At 38.4% G+C, this 14749-nt stretch overlaps 1 protein-coding gene across 1 annotated transcript; it reads left to right on the forward strand.

Annotated features, from left to right (window-relative positions):
- Positions 1 to 75: 75 nt before the first annotated feature.
- acp5a (acid phosphatase 5a, tartrate resistant) lies at positions 76 to 4090 on the forward strand (the record flags this gene model as incomplete). Its single annotated transcript, NM_001200561.1, is given in 5 exon segments — positions 76 to 164; positions 682 to 881; positions 1355 to 1479; positions 1866 to 2211; positions 3690 to 4090. Coding segments are annotated over 5 exon segments (987 nt in total). The 3' UTR covers positions 3927 to 4090.
- Positions 4091 to 14749: the final 10659 nt, after the last annotated feature.

The raw sequence follows: 14749 nt of genomic DNA on the forward strand, positions 1-14749 counted from the left end.
TATTTAGTGGCTCTGTGTTTGTGTTTCTGTCTCTGATTGACTGAAGTGTATCTCTCTCTCTCTCTCTCTGTAGATGGCTTGTCAGATGATCACCATCTTCCTTATCACACTTCCTGTTGTCCTTTGCTCCCCTCCTTCATTTAGTGTGCTGGAAGATGAAGGCAGTGAGTGTTTTTTGTTTACTACAACACTAAATTCCCTTGCAGGAGTCTTTTGTACCTTAAGTTTAAAAGCTACCTGTTTCTGACTTCAATGGCATTTCATGTCATTACTCTGAATCCTGTTTTAGTGTTGTGTCAAATGTGTTTGCAGAAACAGGAAGTTTGTGACATTTGTGGTAGTTGACCACTTGGTAAATATGCTTGTGTGCAAAAATGCATGCAGCTGAGCGTTTACTTTCTGTACCTATTTGTTTGGTATTCAGCTGTCTGGAGTGTCTTTCAGTCCTGTTCATGTGCTTTAAGGGCATTCTATTTGAATGCCCTTAACATCTTAAATGCTGTTTAGTTCCTTCTCAGCTGAAGTGTTTGAAATTGGATGGAATTAAAATGACTGTGTTCTATAGGACATGTTACCCAGAATGCTTGAGGCTACATTCAGAAAATAAAAATATGCTGGAAATCTGTGGCTTTCCTATTGTTGATGTGATCTGGGTTTTTTTATTTATTTTTTTATACACAGCTAATCGATCATCCATCCGTTTTCTGGTGGTTGGAGACTGGGGCGGTTTACCCAATGCACCCTTCATCACGCCTGTAGAGTGGGCTACAGCACAGGAAATGGGCCGAACTGCTGAGCAGCTTGGAGCTGACTTTGTTTTAGCCCTTGGCGATAATTTTTACTATAGAGGAGTAACGAGTGTGGATGACCCCAGGTTTCAGGTGTGTGTTCATGCCGTTTCATCAAATTGAGCCACTGATTATGTTTTTAAGGAACTTTTGAAGTTGATTGAAGATACAACCCCAGGTAAGACTGATGACTTGTAAATGAAATCAAGATAATAGGACAACTTGGCTGAAGAATTAATATAATGCTGTAATTACAGTACTATAACATGGTTTCAGTAAATATTACAGAATCTCCATCTGCTAATGTGAACATGTGTATATAATAGTTGCACCATGTAAAGTATAAGATGTATTTTGGGACATTTGTGTCCAGCATATGTCCTTTTTATAACAAACTCCATTTCTATAGTTTTGCAGAATCCATAGTCATATGAAAATGCTGCTAAATTTAGGAGGTTGTACAGAATATTGGCAATAATGATCAACTTGAATTGTATTTAGTCTGTGTAATGTTTCGGCTTCTGTTTAACCCTAACCTGGTTCTGACTTTACTTTTGCTGTTTTAGGAGACATTTGAGAACGTCTTTACTGCTAAATCTCTCAATATCCCATGGTATGTTGTTGCTGGCAACCACGACCATGCAGGAAGTGTTCGTGCCCAGATTCAGTACAGCAAAATGTCTCGACGATGGTCAGACATCTTTCTATTATCTCTTCTATCTTCTCTTGTGTTGTGTTGGCTGTAGAGAAACTGCAGCATCCAAATCGGTGAATTTTTACATATAAACTACTTGATCCTCCTTGTGATCTATAAGCGTGATGCAGGTGAAGTTGCAGCAAGGTTGCAAAATGTTAATTTTTCAAGTAACTGTTATGCTTGTTCCAGTAGTTTTGAGCCTTTGTTCAAAGCTTGCAATTGTCCACTATATTCTGGTCTGTGCTTGGAGATATAGGCTGTTCAATGCTTCCCTAATTAGTAATTGTAGGTCTCTCTGAAAGTTTACTCTACCAACCAAGAACTTTGTATTATCTGCACACATTCTATCCTATTGTTTAATGTAACCTTTAATTTCACAGGAATTTCCCCTATTATTACTATGAACTGAAGTTCCACATCCCACACACCAATGCCACTCTGCATGTGCTAATGTTGGACACAGTGCTTCTTTGTGGAAACACTGATGACTTCCAGGATGGAACACCAAGTGGGCCTGCAAGTAGTGTGTTGGCCAACCACCAGCTGCTGTGGCTGCAGGAACGCATGCAGAGCTCCACAGCTGATTTCCTGCTTGTGGCTGGTCATTATCCTGTCTGGTCAGTGTCCAAACATGGGCCCACTGACTGCCTGTTGAGAAGGCTTCGCCCCTTGTTGGTGAAGTACAAAGCCACAGCTTACCTGTGTGGACATGATCACAACCTGCAGGTAAGTTTATACAATTGGAAGCTTCTACTTGGGCTGAAGGGATTAATGGTAGGTAGATTTCCCAGTGTAAGCAAGGTCCTAAAGGTGTTCGTCTATGGGACTCTAATTTGGGAAGTTTTGCACATTAGTACATCTTTAAGTGCAGAAGACTGCACTGTTTTGGGTACAGTCCTTTTTGTATGAAATCAGTGGACTGCTAACCCTAGGACAGTGGTAGCTTGGTGGTTAAGGCAGTGGGCTACTGATCAGCAGGTTGTTGGGAAGCCCATTAACTCTAAAGTGCTCCCTTGTATCATGTCAAAGTTGCTATGGAAAAATCAACCAAATGAAGTATATGTGAACTGTGTTCCATGGATGGAGCACTATTACCTGTAATGCAACAAAAATCCAGTGTAACCCATGGTGGGGTGGGGGGGACTCCCTAAGGTATGAGGAAGAAACATTGAGAGTAACTAGACTCAGAAGGGAACCATCCTCATCTGGGTAACAATGGATATTGTAAAAGTTCATTCTGGTTTGTACATGAAGTCTCCGAACTAGTCCACTGTTCACCAAAGGAGACCTGAGTGCAAAACTGCATGTGGTAACTATAGTCCTAAGGCCATAGCAACCATAGTCCCATCAACCACTGTGAGAATGTCCATGTGGAATTGAGGTCCAAAACTATTTCATGGTACTTCAAGTGGTACCATGCTAAGTAATCTACAGACTACCTTCTAGTTGAGAGCTCAATTTCAATGGGATTCAAATCCAGTCTTGACTATTCTATAACCCTCCATTTCTTTTTGAGCCATTCCTTGGATGATTTACTAGTGTGCTTAGGATCATTATCCTGTTGAAGGACCCACTTTTGAACAAATGGCCTTATGTTATCTTTGATAAGCACTCTTTGATATGATGCAGAATTCATAGTTGAATCAATGAATGCAAGTTGTCCAGTCCCTGAGGCAGTGAAGCAACCCCAAACAACCTTTTCAATCAGTGCTTCAGTTGGTATAAGGTGCCTCTCCTGAAAAGCTGTCTTTAGTCTGCACCTGCACTCCCTAAACGGGTTCTAATCACTCCCACCCAATCTTGAACACCAGGTTCTCCTCTTATGGATTTAAAGATGTGAAAAATGTAAGCTGCCCACCCTCTCCCCCCATGAGTTGTGTGTGGGGTTTTTTTTTTTTTTTTTTTTTTTTTTAAAACATAATTTGTATTTGTGAACATTACTATACAATGTAAATTGTCATTTGAGTGCATCACCTTTTAATAGGCACTGTTTCAAAGGGAACCAAATGTTTGCTAGTCAAAGCCAGCTATTTCCATGGGGTGTACATATTTTCACTCATTAGACTGTAGAACAGTCTGAGCAAGTGATTTAAGGGAGAGATTTGAGATGGCATTGCTCTTTTTGGTATTGTAAATTGATTAGATCTAATTCAGATTGTAGGTAGGAATAATATAAATATCCTAATACTTTATTTCTGTTTCAGTATTTCCAGGAGTCCAGTGTTGGTTATGTTGTGAGCGGTGCTGGAAACTTCATTGACCCAGACATGAGGCATAGAAACTCTGTTCCTCGAGATTCTCTGAAGTTCTTCACAGGCAAATCCTCTACGCTTGGTGGCTTTGCTCACATGGAGGTTACAGATAAAAAACTAACTGTAACCTTCATCCAAGCAAGAGGAACTTCACTGTATCGCACTGTGCTACCTAAACGCAACTTGTAATTCACACGTTTTAATTTTTAGTGCATGCTTGTAATTGACTCCAATCTAAATTTTATGAGTTTTACAGCTTTGAATGCTTTCTAGCTTGTATAAGTTTTATATGTATTAAAAATTAAATGTATTGTTTTAAATGCAAATAAATGATCTTTTGATTTAAGAGCAAATTGACTTTGTGCCCTTCTCTTCCTTTTGTGGTCAAGAGTAGCCCATCATAGCAGGGGGAATGCATCCTGACAGCTGGGAATGTTAGTCAGATACTGTTTCCCCCTGCCTTCAATAAGAAAAAGCTGTCAAATTTAGTTTTGAGTAAACAATTGAGTGCTATAAATTAACCATGAGCTTTCTTATTGAATTCAGGGAGAACAGTATCTGACAGTAACATTCCCAGCTGTTGGGATGCCTTCCCCCTGCTATGTTAGACAAATATGGATAGTAGGCTGAAAAACGCAGGACGTACTTGTGGGTAAACAAGCCTGCAGTACAAATTTGACAGTATTACAGGAAACATGGGATAAAAAGCAAGCAGAAATCAGAGTATCCTCTGCTGCACTGATGTCATTGTAACGTCTGTCCACTTGGGGGCCACCTTGGCAATGCTTCTGGGCTTTATTTTCAGTCCTACAAGACAAGCTCCTACCTACTTGAATGAGGAAATACCATTTATACCAGCACAAGATGTTTCAATCACTTGAAATATTTCCGATGGACTTGAAATGGCTGATAAAATCTGACAATTGCACAAATGTTTGTCAATTACCCCCCCCCCCCCCCCCCCCCCCCCCCCCCTTTGAGGCTCTTGCTACTGCACATTTCCATAACTATTAAAGCAAAAACCAGTTTAAGAGTCTGACAGGCCAGACATTTTCTGCTAATGTCTTTTCATAATACAGCTGCAATGTTTTCCTAATAAAATGTAGTGTAAAGTGTCTGTCTTGTTCAAGAGTTTCCTGAGACCAAAAGGGAGAATTAATGTGTAAGGGGAATCAGACCTGTTAGTTGTCCATGCAGCTTAACAAGAAGCATAAGTCCTAGAATTCCACTTGCTTCATAGTCTCACCAGACAAATCTCTACTCTGATTCACCTCTTTTCTCTATAAAATATTTTGATCAATCAGTTAATCAGCCTTAGTCAAAGTATAATCCAATCATGTATAAGGTATGAGAGAGTGTGCATATTAATTAAGGAAACTAGGACAAATTGATGTAATTCTGGCTTGTGGGAAATCACAGCACAGGGCTGTGACTGTGGCCATGACAACCACATCACCTCAGTGGTAGTTTGCCACCGCAATGGTGGAGTGCCATCTGCTGTAGTGTCACATCACACCACATTAATGCTTCTGCTTGAGTGGGCACTATGACAAGTACAAAGTACAACGTTTTATATACAAGTGTACTAACAGTTTTAATATTCATTTGTATTTATAGCCTACCATATAGCTGGAGATTTTATATTAATACACAAATTACGTAATCATAATCAAACGCCTTATATGGTGTTGTCTGTAAGTTTGGTGCGGGTTTGTTTGAACACAGCAAAATCCAGTCATGCCGCTACGATGGATCTTGTTGCGAAACCAAATGTTACATCAGTGATCTGGGAACATTTTGGATTCGTGCTGAACAAGAGAGGTGAACCAATCAATTTGGATGAAGCCATATGTCGGCTTTGTAGTAAAATAAGTGTTAAACAGGCAAACACTTGCCTACAAATCTCAGGAGCCAGCTCTAGGCATGTCAACCAACCAAGTTTTTAAATTTTATTAACTATTTAGATTTTTAACATATTATTTAGGTTACCGTCCTACTGGTATTTCTTTCAAAGTTTTTATAGCCTTGTGGCATACTACACTTGTAAAAGAAACAAAGTATTCGTCAGAGAAACGTGCGACTGTCCACTTCTTCTCCGGTCAATCACAATACCGTAATCCAACAGCGCCTTCAGGCTGTTTTTCATTGCAACAACATGACACTACAAGGATGTATTGAGTTGTTTCACTGATGGAAGTGCAAAAATAAAGCCTCATTTATTTTTTTTTATATTTAGGTTTTTATTTAATTTAAACCTATAAAATGTTGCTATTATTATTATTATTGTATTATATATTACATTATATTATATAGTGATAGAAATTTGGTCATTAACCACAGTGGTGGTAAAAAATGCCATCGTCACAGCCCTAACTGAGCACACATTTCTCACTTCTAGTTTGCATCTTTTTGAAAACAATTGAGCCTGTCCTCTGTATCTTTTTGATAGCTTGGAATGTGTTATTCCTTAGTGGGTATACACTATTATTGCCAAGCTATATGAGTGGTCTATTGTTCAAACTTCAGAAGTTAGAAAAATACAGAATTTCCACGTATGCCAAGGCCCGTGATGGAGATGGAGTCTGGCAGTCGCTTTGCAAACCAACTCGGCTCTATCGCTTTGGTAAAAAAGTCTCTTTTTTTCTCATCAAAAACCCAGACACTCAGAAGTTTTTATTTTTTGCTGAAGAGATTCCATGACATCTCTTACTGTGCTTCTGCTTTCTTGCTATATTTTTCACTCCCTGCTTGAACACATTTACTCTCCATCTCAAACATATATACTGTAGACAGCATCACCAATAAGCCATATCCATGGAAACAACATAGCAACAAGTTGTTCATTGCAACCAATCAGGGGACTCAGTGCCTCTGACTGTAGTCCAGTTGCTTTGGCAGATTGTGAGTTTGCCAAATGTGAATAATTCTAGAGGCATGTTTTGCTTTATGTTATGCTTAGTTGCAGAATTTCCTCCAATATGTCTCTCTCACTCACTCACACACACACACACACACACACCCCTCATGGTCCAGTGACTCACTTTTAAAGGCCTGGTAAACCTAAAAAATACATAGTATCGCTTAGTATACTTCAGTGAACCAATTAAACCAAAAGCTTTCTACAGTCAACTTATTAAAATAAACAATAAAAGAAACATGTTTACATGTTTAAAAACAACAACAAATAAAAAGTCTACACTGCTTAATTGATAAGTATTCACCCACCTATGGTTCAGTAATGTAAATTAGGATGTTGTTGTTAAGCCCAAGAAACTGCCTGTGAAAAAAAAATATGGCATAACAAAAATACTACCAAGATCAGGCCGAACTGAATGTTCGGGCAAGAAGGGCAGTTGTCAGAGAAGTGTACGAGAGTCCAGCTACAATACTGAAGGGGTTACAGAGACCACTGGCTGAAATAGGAGAACCTGTGCAGATCTCAACAATATCATCAGCTCTTCACAGATCCAGCCACTACGAGAGAGTGGCCAGAAGGAAGCCACTTCTGAGAAAGGCCATATTAGAAAATGACAGCTTTTATACAAAAAATTTGCACAGTAATATTGAATAGGTCAATACCATTAAAGCTATTATTACCAATTGTATTCAGGTTTTTAGTGCAGTTATAATTAAGCCTTATATGATTATTACTATGCTTTCAAATGGATAAATCACATTTTGGGGTAGTGTGTATCTGGCACTGTTTAGATCCAGGAACATACAATAATATACAGCAATCAATGGGGAAAGATAGCCAACAGGGTTTCATTGATTAGATAAAGATCTAGTTGCAGTGCTCTCAAGGTGAACATTCACTACATTTTTGATCACTGAGAGAGACAAAAACCAAGCTAACATTCTAACCTGTTTCTAGGAAACAACACTCTTTTTTCCTCTGAAACAAGGAGTATATTAATCAACAATGTGGCATATCCTCAGTGGAAATGGTCACAGCTGCTGTTACTTGGTTTTAGTACTCAAAATCGTTCAGCTTATGCTACTAGGACCACACCATAATTCCATCAAGTCATTGTTGGTTTCAATTCAAACCTTGTTAGTAGCTATAAGTGTCTAACTGATCTTGCTTTTTGAGTTTACATTATATATATTTACATTAAGACTGTTTTGCTATTAATAAAGTCACTGTTAAACATTACTTTTAAATAAAACATTTTTTTTTTTGTAGACGTTTCAGTGTTTGATGTTTATTCAGTTTGATCGCTGCAAATGTTATGTAATTGTGTATGCTTTGAAAATTGTGATGGATGAATGATATGACGAAATAATTCTGGTCATAACTTCATCCAGTTAACCTTATTGTGTAAAAATGGGTATTTACTCATCTTTTTTCATCCAGAAAACTGTGACAAACTGTTATATCATAGCAACTGGGGCTTAGCATGTCTTTCTGTAAGGCATTATACTAAGTGAAGTAAATTATATTGTTGAGAAGATAGTTTCGTGTTTAGGCACATGTATGCCTTTCTTCTGTTATTTAAAAAAACAACTCTTTTCATGGGTGATACTGCATTTTTTTGCCAGTTATCTCCAGTCACATGATTAGTCTCACAGGATGTAGTATCCTAGCAACCGCCCCTCCTCCTGTACCCCTCTCGACTTTCCCCTCCAGCTGTCCTCAGCTGGTTCTTTCCATCACTGGGTGTATGTGGGTGTGACGGACTGATCAGGTGTAATGGGGCAAAGTTATTTATAAATCTGATTGGCATGTGATTGGATGGTGTGTTTTCTAAAATTAAACTATGCCTCTTTCTGTCTAAAGGCCCCTCTCTCTCTCTCTCTCTCTCTCTCTCTCTCTCTCTCTCACACACACACACACACACACGTCAAGTGGGTTTTTATTGTCATTCCTCTATATAGCTTGTATACATTGGACGTTTCTTCAGGACCGTACTGCAGCACGGAACAGTATGCAAGACTACATAAAGTGCAAATACACAACAGTGTGAGGACACACTGGTGGCTTTGCGGGTGCAGTGTTTTTGAAGGAAGTGTTGATGGTGGATAGAAAGACCCCAATGAACTTTTCAGATGTCCTCACAATTCGCTGTAGGGTTTTGTGGTCGGAGGCTGTGCAGTTCCCGTACCACACAGTGAGACAGCTGGTCAGGACGCTCTCTATCGTCCCTCTGTAGAAGGAGGTGAGGATGGGAGGGGGGAGTTTGGCTCTCTTCAGCCGCCGCAGGAAGTGGACGTGCTGCTGGGCCTTCTTGACTAGGCACTTTCCAATTGTGAGGCTTATTCATGGCAAAACTGATGAGCAAGCAGTGACAGACATACAAACATTCTGAAGCCTTGTACAAATACAAATAAGTCAAAATATACGTTTTGAATATCATTTGATGAGGTGCTAAAGACAAATGGAAGATGGAAGATGTTTGAATTCTCATTTAGAGTGATCTATCTTATGTGTAACAGAAGAAAGACTGCTATAACAGGCTGTTACCTGATGTGTGCAAAACTGCATGATTATAATTTGAAACTCTGTTATTTATTGAGGAGTGACACTGTTATGCATGATTTGGAGCTATTACAACAACCCTTTTGACCGGTGGATATAGGTTGACAGTGCTGATCCCTTTTAATGACAAAACTAGGCCACTCCTCTTTTCCCATCCCCCTTTTATCTCTGCATGCATGAATTTATAGTTTATAGATTTACACACATAGACACACACACACACACACACACACACACACACACACACACACACACACACACACACACTCACAGACATCAGTGCTGTGGATGGCACATGCATTTAATACCTACACATCTCAATTCCAATCTTCCTTTCATGTCTTCCCCTTTTTGCTCTATCACTGCTTTGCCTCCTCCCTCACTTTCATGCATCCTCCATTTTCTTCTCCAGCAAGGTCATTACCAATGTCATCATAGCACATCATCTTCCTGCTGATTGGCTGCCACAGTCAGCTGAGGCTTAAAGAGACCGTAAGCATCCTGCCATCTTGGCTTCTCCTGGCCTCACTAAGAACATTCTCAGTGTAGAAGAGATCACACAAAAACAAATACAATAACAAAATAGTGTGCAGCACTTTATTCATAATAAACAAACAGTGGTGGAATACTATCTGAATTTGAGTAACAGGACAAGATTATTTGGGGATTGTCATGGGACTGGTATATTCATTCCTACTGAAGCTACATGTACTGTGACCTGCTCATATAGATATTGCGAGGAAGGAATACACATAGACTGGTGTGGAAAAGAGAGAGGGGGAAAATGGACAAAAAGGAAAAGGAGCAGAGAGACTGGCGTAAAACACAATAGGACTGAAAAAATATGTGAAACATAAACCTGTCTAGGAAGGTCTAGAGAATCTGCAACCCTTCTGGCCATGAGAGGAAAGAAATAGATCCTCAAGAATAATAAAGAGATTGGAGTAAAGGACAAAGATCTGCTAGTGAATAGAACTGTTGTTGCAAAGATCAATAAATGGAAGCTTGTGTTATTGGATCCTAATTGTGTATCCTCAGAGTCAGTGAATAGCTGCAAAGTGAGTACCCTTAAAAAACTCAAAAGTGGCTCATTCCACGCTGGTCCCTTGTGGAGACCGTCTATCATCGTCCCAGAGAGCACGGGTTGCCATCCAACATAGGACACCACATTGAGACTCCCCCAGTAGTGGTGGTACTCAGCCACCCCTATTCTTTACCCCAATGGTCACCAACCCTCTTCCTTGAGATCTACTTTCTCTGCAGGTTTCATTTCCAACCAAAATCGAATACACCTGTTTCAGTTGATCAAGAACTTCTTAAAGCAATGATTAGATGGACAGTTGGGCATGATTATGGTTGGAGCTAAAGTCTTCAAGAAGGTAGATCTCCAGGAACAGGGTTTCTCACCACTGGTTTACCTGAACAGAAGAAAAATGTAGTTTAGGATGAACTCAAGGCTATGTTCAACCTGGGAGTAGTCAAGGAGTTTTTCATTGTTTGATTAAACCACTCAACCAGGCCATCCATTTGCAGCTGGTAAATACTGGTGCAAATGAACTTGACCCTTAATAACTCCTACAGATCACTTAGTGATCATGACATAAACCTCATGCTCTGCTCAGTCAGGATCTCTTTTGGGATCCCAACTCTGGAGATTACTCAGAAGAATGCATTCACATTGAATGCTGAGATGTTGTGAAGCAACACTGCTTTTGGGTATCAGCAGGCTCTCAGACAGACAGGTTCCCAACTGCACAAACTATGGTCTGTCTGACAGGTAGGTCATGGATGTGTCCACCTGCGTTCATCTCATCTACTCTCTCAGCAGGAGGGGTTGGATGGTGTTAAATGTGCTGGAGAAATCAAAGAAAGTGATTCTCACTGTGGTGGAGTTGTAGTCCAGATGGGACTGGGCATTTTTCAGTAGATATATGACTGCATTGTCCACACCTACCTGTGGCAGGTAGGTAAAATGCAGGGGATCCACAGAAAAGCCAACCTGAGGTCTAAGATGGAACAGCACTAGTCTCCTCAGGACCTTCATGACATGTGATGTGAGGGGTATTGGTCTACAGTATAATTGTTCAGGGATGATGGAGTTGTCTTCTTCAGAACAGGAATCAACCTGGCTGCTTAATGCTCCCAGGGACAAGTGTCAGCTCCACCACTAATCCACTCCAATCCACTTCAGACATTACAATGCTCTCACTCACCTGAACACTAACACACCTTCTACCTGTTTGTAAAGCAATCAAACAGTGCATGTTTACACAAAGCTCTGTCAATGTGTGGTTGCCTGTTTTGGACTACGCCTTAGCTTGAAGATTTGGATGTTTGTTCTTGCAACTACATCAACTTGCCTTCCAAAGTCATGATGTCTGTAAAGTGTATGAACAGGGAGGCCATAAAGATATATATATATGAGTTCACCACTTCAAATTCATAAATAATGAATGTATGTACTTTCAATACTTGCCATACAGGTGCATCTAAACAAATTAGAATATCGTGGAAAAGTTAGTTTTTTTCTGTAATTTAATTCAAAAAGTGGAACTTTCGTATATTTTAGATTCATTACACAAAGTGAAATATTTCAAGCCTTTTTTGTTTTAATCTTGATGATTATGGCTTATAGCTCATGGAAATCAAAAAATATTAGAGTAAAGTATTTATAATACAGAAATGTCAACCTTCTGAAAAGTATGTTAATTTATGCACTCAGTACTTGATTGTGGCTCCTTTGCATGAATTACTGCATCAGTGCAGTGTGGCATGGAGACAATCAGCCTGTGGCACTGCTGAGGTGTTATGGAAGCTGTAAGCCATAATCATCAAGATTTAAAAAAAAAAAAAAAAAAAGGCTTGAAATATTTCACTTTATGTGTAATGAATCTAGAAGATATGAAAGTTCCACTTTTTGAATTAAATTATGGAAAAAAAATATGAACTTTTCCACAAATTAATATTTTTTGAGATGCACCAGTACATTTATGTTAAGCATATTAAAGATATTCTGTATATAATTTGGATGATACATCATGGTTGCACCACATGATCATTTTTAAGATGAAAAAGTGCTAAATACACAGACAATTCTGTAAATATAATGTGTATGCCATATTCCAAATGTTTAAACTTGTTTAAACCAAATGTTTAAAAATGTTTAATTGCTAAAGATATGCTTGATTTAAAAAGTTTGCTTTTTCAGAATTCTCATTCATCACTGACTCAAATACACACAATAAAGCATGAGGAAGCCACTCACTGTTACCTGATATAATTAATCACAAATTACCTGCTCAGCAAGGACTGGGTTCTACTCCCGTCAACTAAGAAGAGGAATCTGAGGCTACAACAGGTACAGGCTCAGGGCAGTTGAAAAAAGACTGGGTGGTGTTTTTCACTCTTCAGCTGTCCAGTTTGGGTGAGCCTTTGCCCACTGTAGACTCAGATTTCTGTTCTTAGTTGACAGGAGTGACAACCTATGTGGTTTTCTGCAATTGTAGTCCATTCATCTCAAGGTTGTGTGTGTTGTGTGTTCTGAGGTGCTTTTCTGCTCACCACAGTTGCAAAGACTGGTTATTTGAGCTACCATAGTCTAAATAGTCTCAACACTGACTCAACACTTTTCCTGTTGCAGAACAAAAAAGCCGAATAGTTTTCATTGTAGTAATGTTTTAATTAAGTATTCTTTTTTGAGTTGGAAACATTTGATTAAATTAGCTGTTTCAGTACTTGTTTTTAAGATTTTAAATGGTTTTGCTCCACCAGTTTTTAAGGATGATATATATATATATATATATATATATATATATATATATATATATATATATATATATATATATATATATATATATATATATAATCAAATAACAGGACTGTACACAAGAGCGGGTATAAGGGGTGATAGTAACATACCATTGAGAAGAAGTACCTTTGGCCAGTTATCTTTTGGTTTTAGAGGAACCCATGAATGGAATAGACTTCCAACAGAACTAAAAGAATTAAAACATATCATAACAGGTCATTGTGGAATCTCTAGAAAGCTGAAAATGTGCTTGATGTCGAACCAAAATTGTGAGCATTTTTAGTGATTCTGGTATGATAGTTTTGTATTTGTGTAATGAAAATTTTGTTTGTTTGTTTTATATTTGGTTATTATAATATCAACCTGCCTAGGGACTACAGTCTGTTAGTTCACCTCACCTCCCAATCCGAGTCGTTCTTTTGTCATGTCACTTTTGTCACGTCACATTTGTCACGTCTGTTCCCTGGAAACGGAAATGATTAGTTCAGCTCTCGACTCTTTGGGATCTTCTTGGGTGCAGGAGGTACAGATGCACTATCTTCTGCCACAGCTTTTGTTCAAGGAAACATTATTCCGTTTCTGTTCATCAAATGTCTGTGAAACTTGTTCAGTTTATGTCTTAGCTGTTGAATCTTTTTATTGTAGCCAGGTGTGTGTGAATAGACATGCACCAAAACTTGCTCTCTTTTTCTGGGGTTTTATTTTCTGACTGCTGTTTTGAAAAAAAATCAGCAGTCTATGGAGCTTTTATAAAAAATTAAGTACATTAAACAAAATATGGGTATGTCTTTCTTGAATTGTACTTAATTAAATCTAAAAATAAATAAATAAATAAAATGAACTGGATAACAATACCTCGTAATTACCTATACAATCCCAAATAAAAGTATAAAATATATCAAATTATGATACCAGTTACAAAACACCACAAAGAAATAAAATTAAATCTTATCTATGAAAGACGGCAGTGGATAAACATGAGAGCACATAGAAAAAAGAAATATAATCCAGATTAGTTTAGCCACCTTTAGCTTGATTTCACATTGCACATCTTATCTCTTAAATATAAACACTTTTAATTCAACTCAAGCACTTTAAATAAACAGTTTTATTGAACTGAAGTGTTAACCCAGAAATGCACGATACATATAACAAACGTTACGCTATGCACTTTTCATGAATTATTCTTAAATTTCACATACTTAAACCCTTTTAGTTTCACCACGCGGTCCACTCATGTGAATCTCCATGCAGCTAATAAAATGACACCTCAATTTTAGACTAACACATGAACTAAATAGTGCATCTTTACAATACAAAATGTATATTTATTAAATATAACACTGGGGCATGTGATTGTGGTGGGTGGAAGTGGTAAAATGAGGATATCAAATTTCATTCCTTATTACATGTGTAATAAAGAATAAAATTCCTTGTTGTAGGAAGAGAGACTTTTTTACGATGCATCCTTGCATCCTACTGATCTATCTTTCAGTGTTCTCATCCCTCCTTTCCTCAATCTTTGAAACAGATATAGGCAGAAGACATGGTGTCATGTAATGGAGGTTAGGACGGATGAAATTGCAGTTAAGAGCTTTAATGAGGATTACAATATCCAGAGGGCAAGGCAAAAGACATAAAGAAAGACAGGCAGTGGTCAGGTGATCAGGCAAAGAGGGTAGAGCAGGCAGAAATCAAGGTCAAAGGAGTAAACAAAGTCAAAAA

This window comes from Ictalurus punctatus, chromosome 12, assembly GCF_001660625.3.
Source record: "Ictalurus punctatus breed USDA103 chromosome 12, Coco_2.0, whole genome shotgun sequence".
In the NCBI taxonomy this organism is placed as follows: domain Eukaryota; kingdom Metazoa; phylum Chordata; class Actinopteri; order Siluriformes; family Ictaluridae; genus Ictalurus; species Ictalurus punctatus.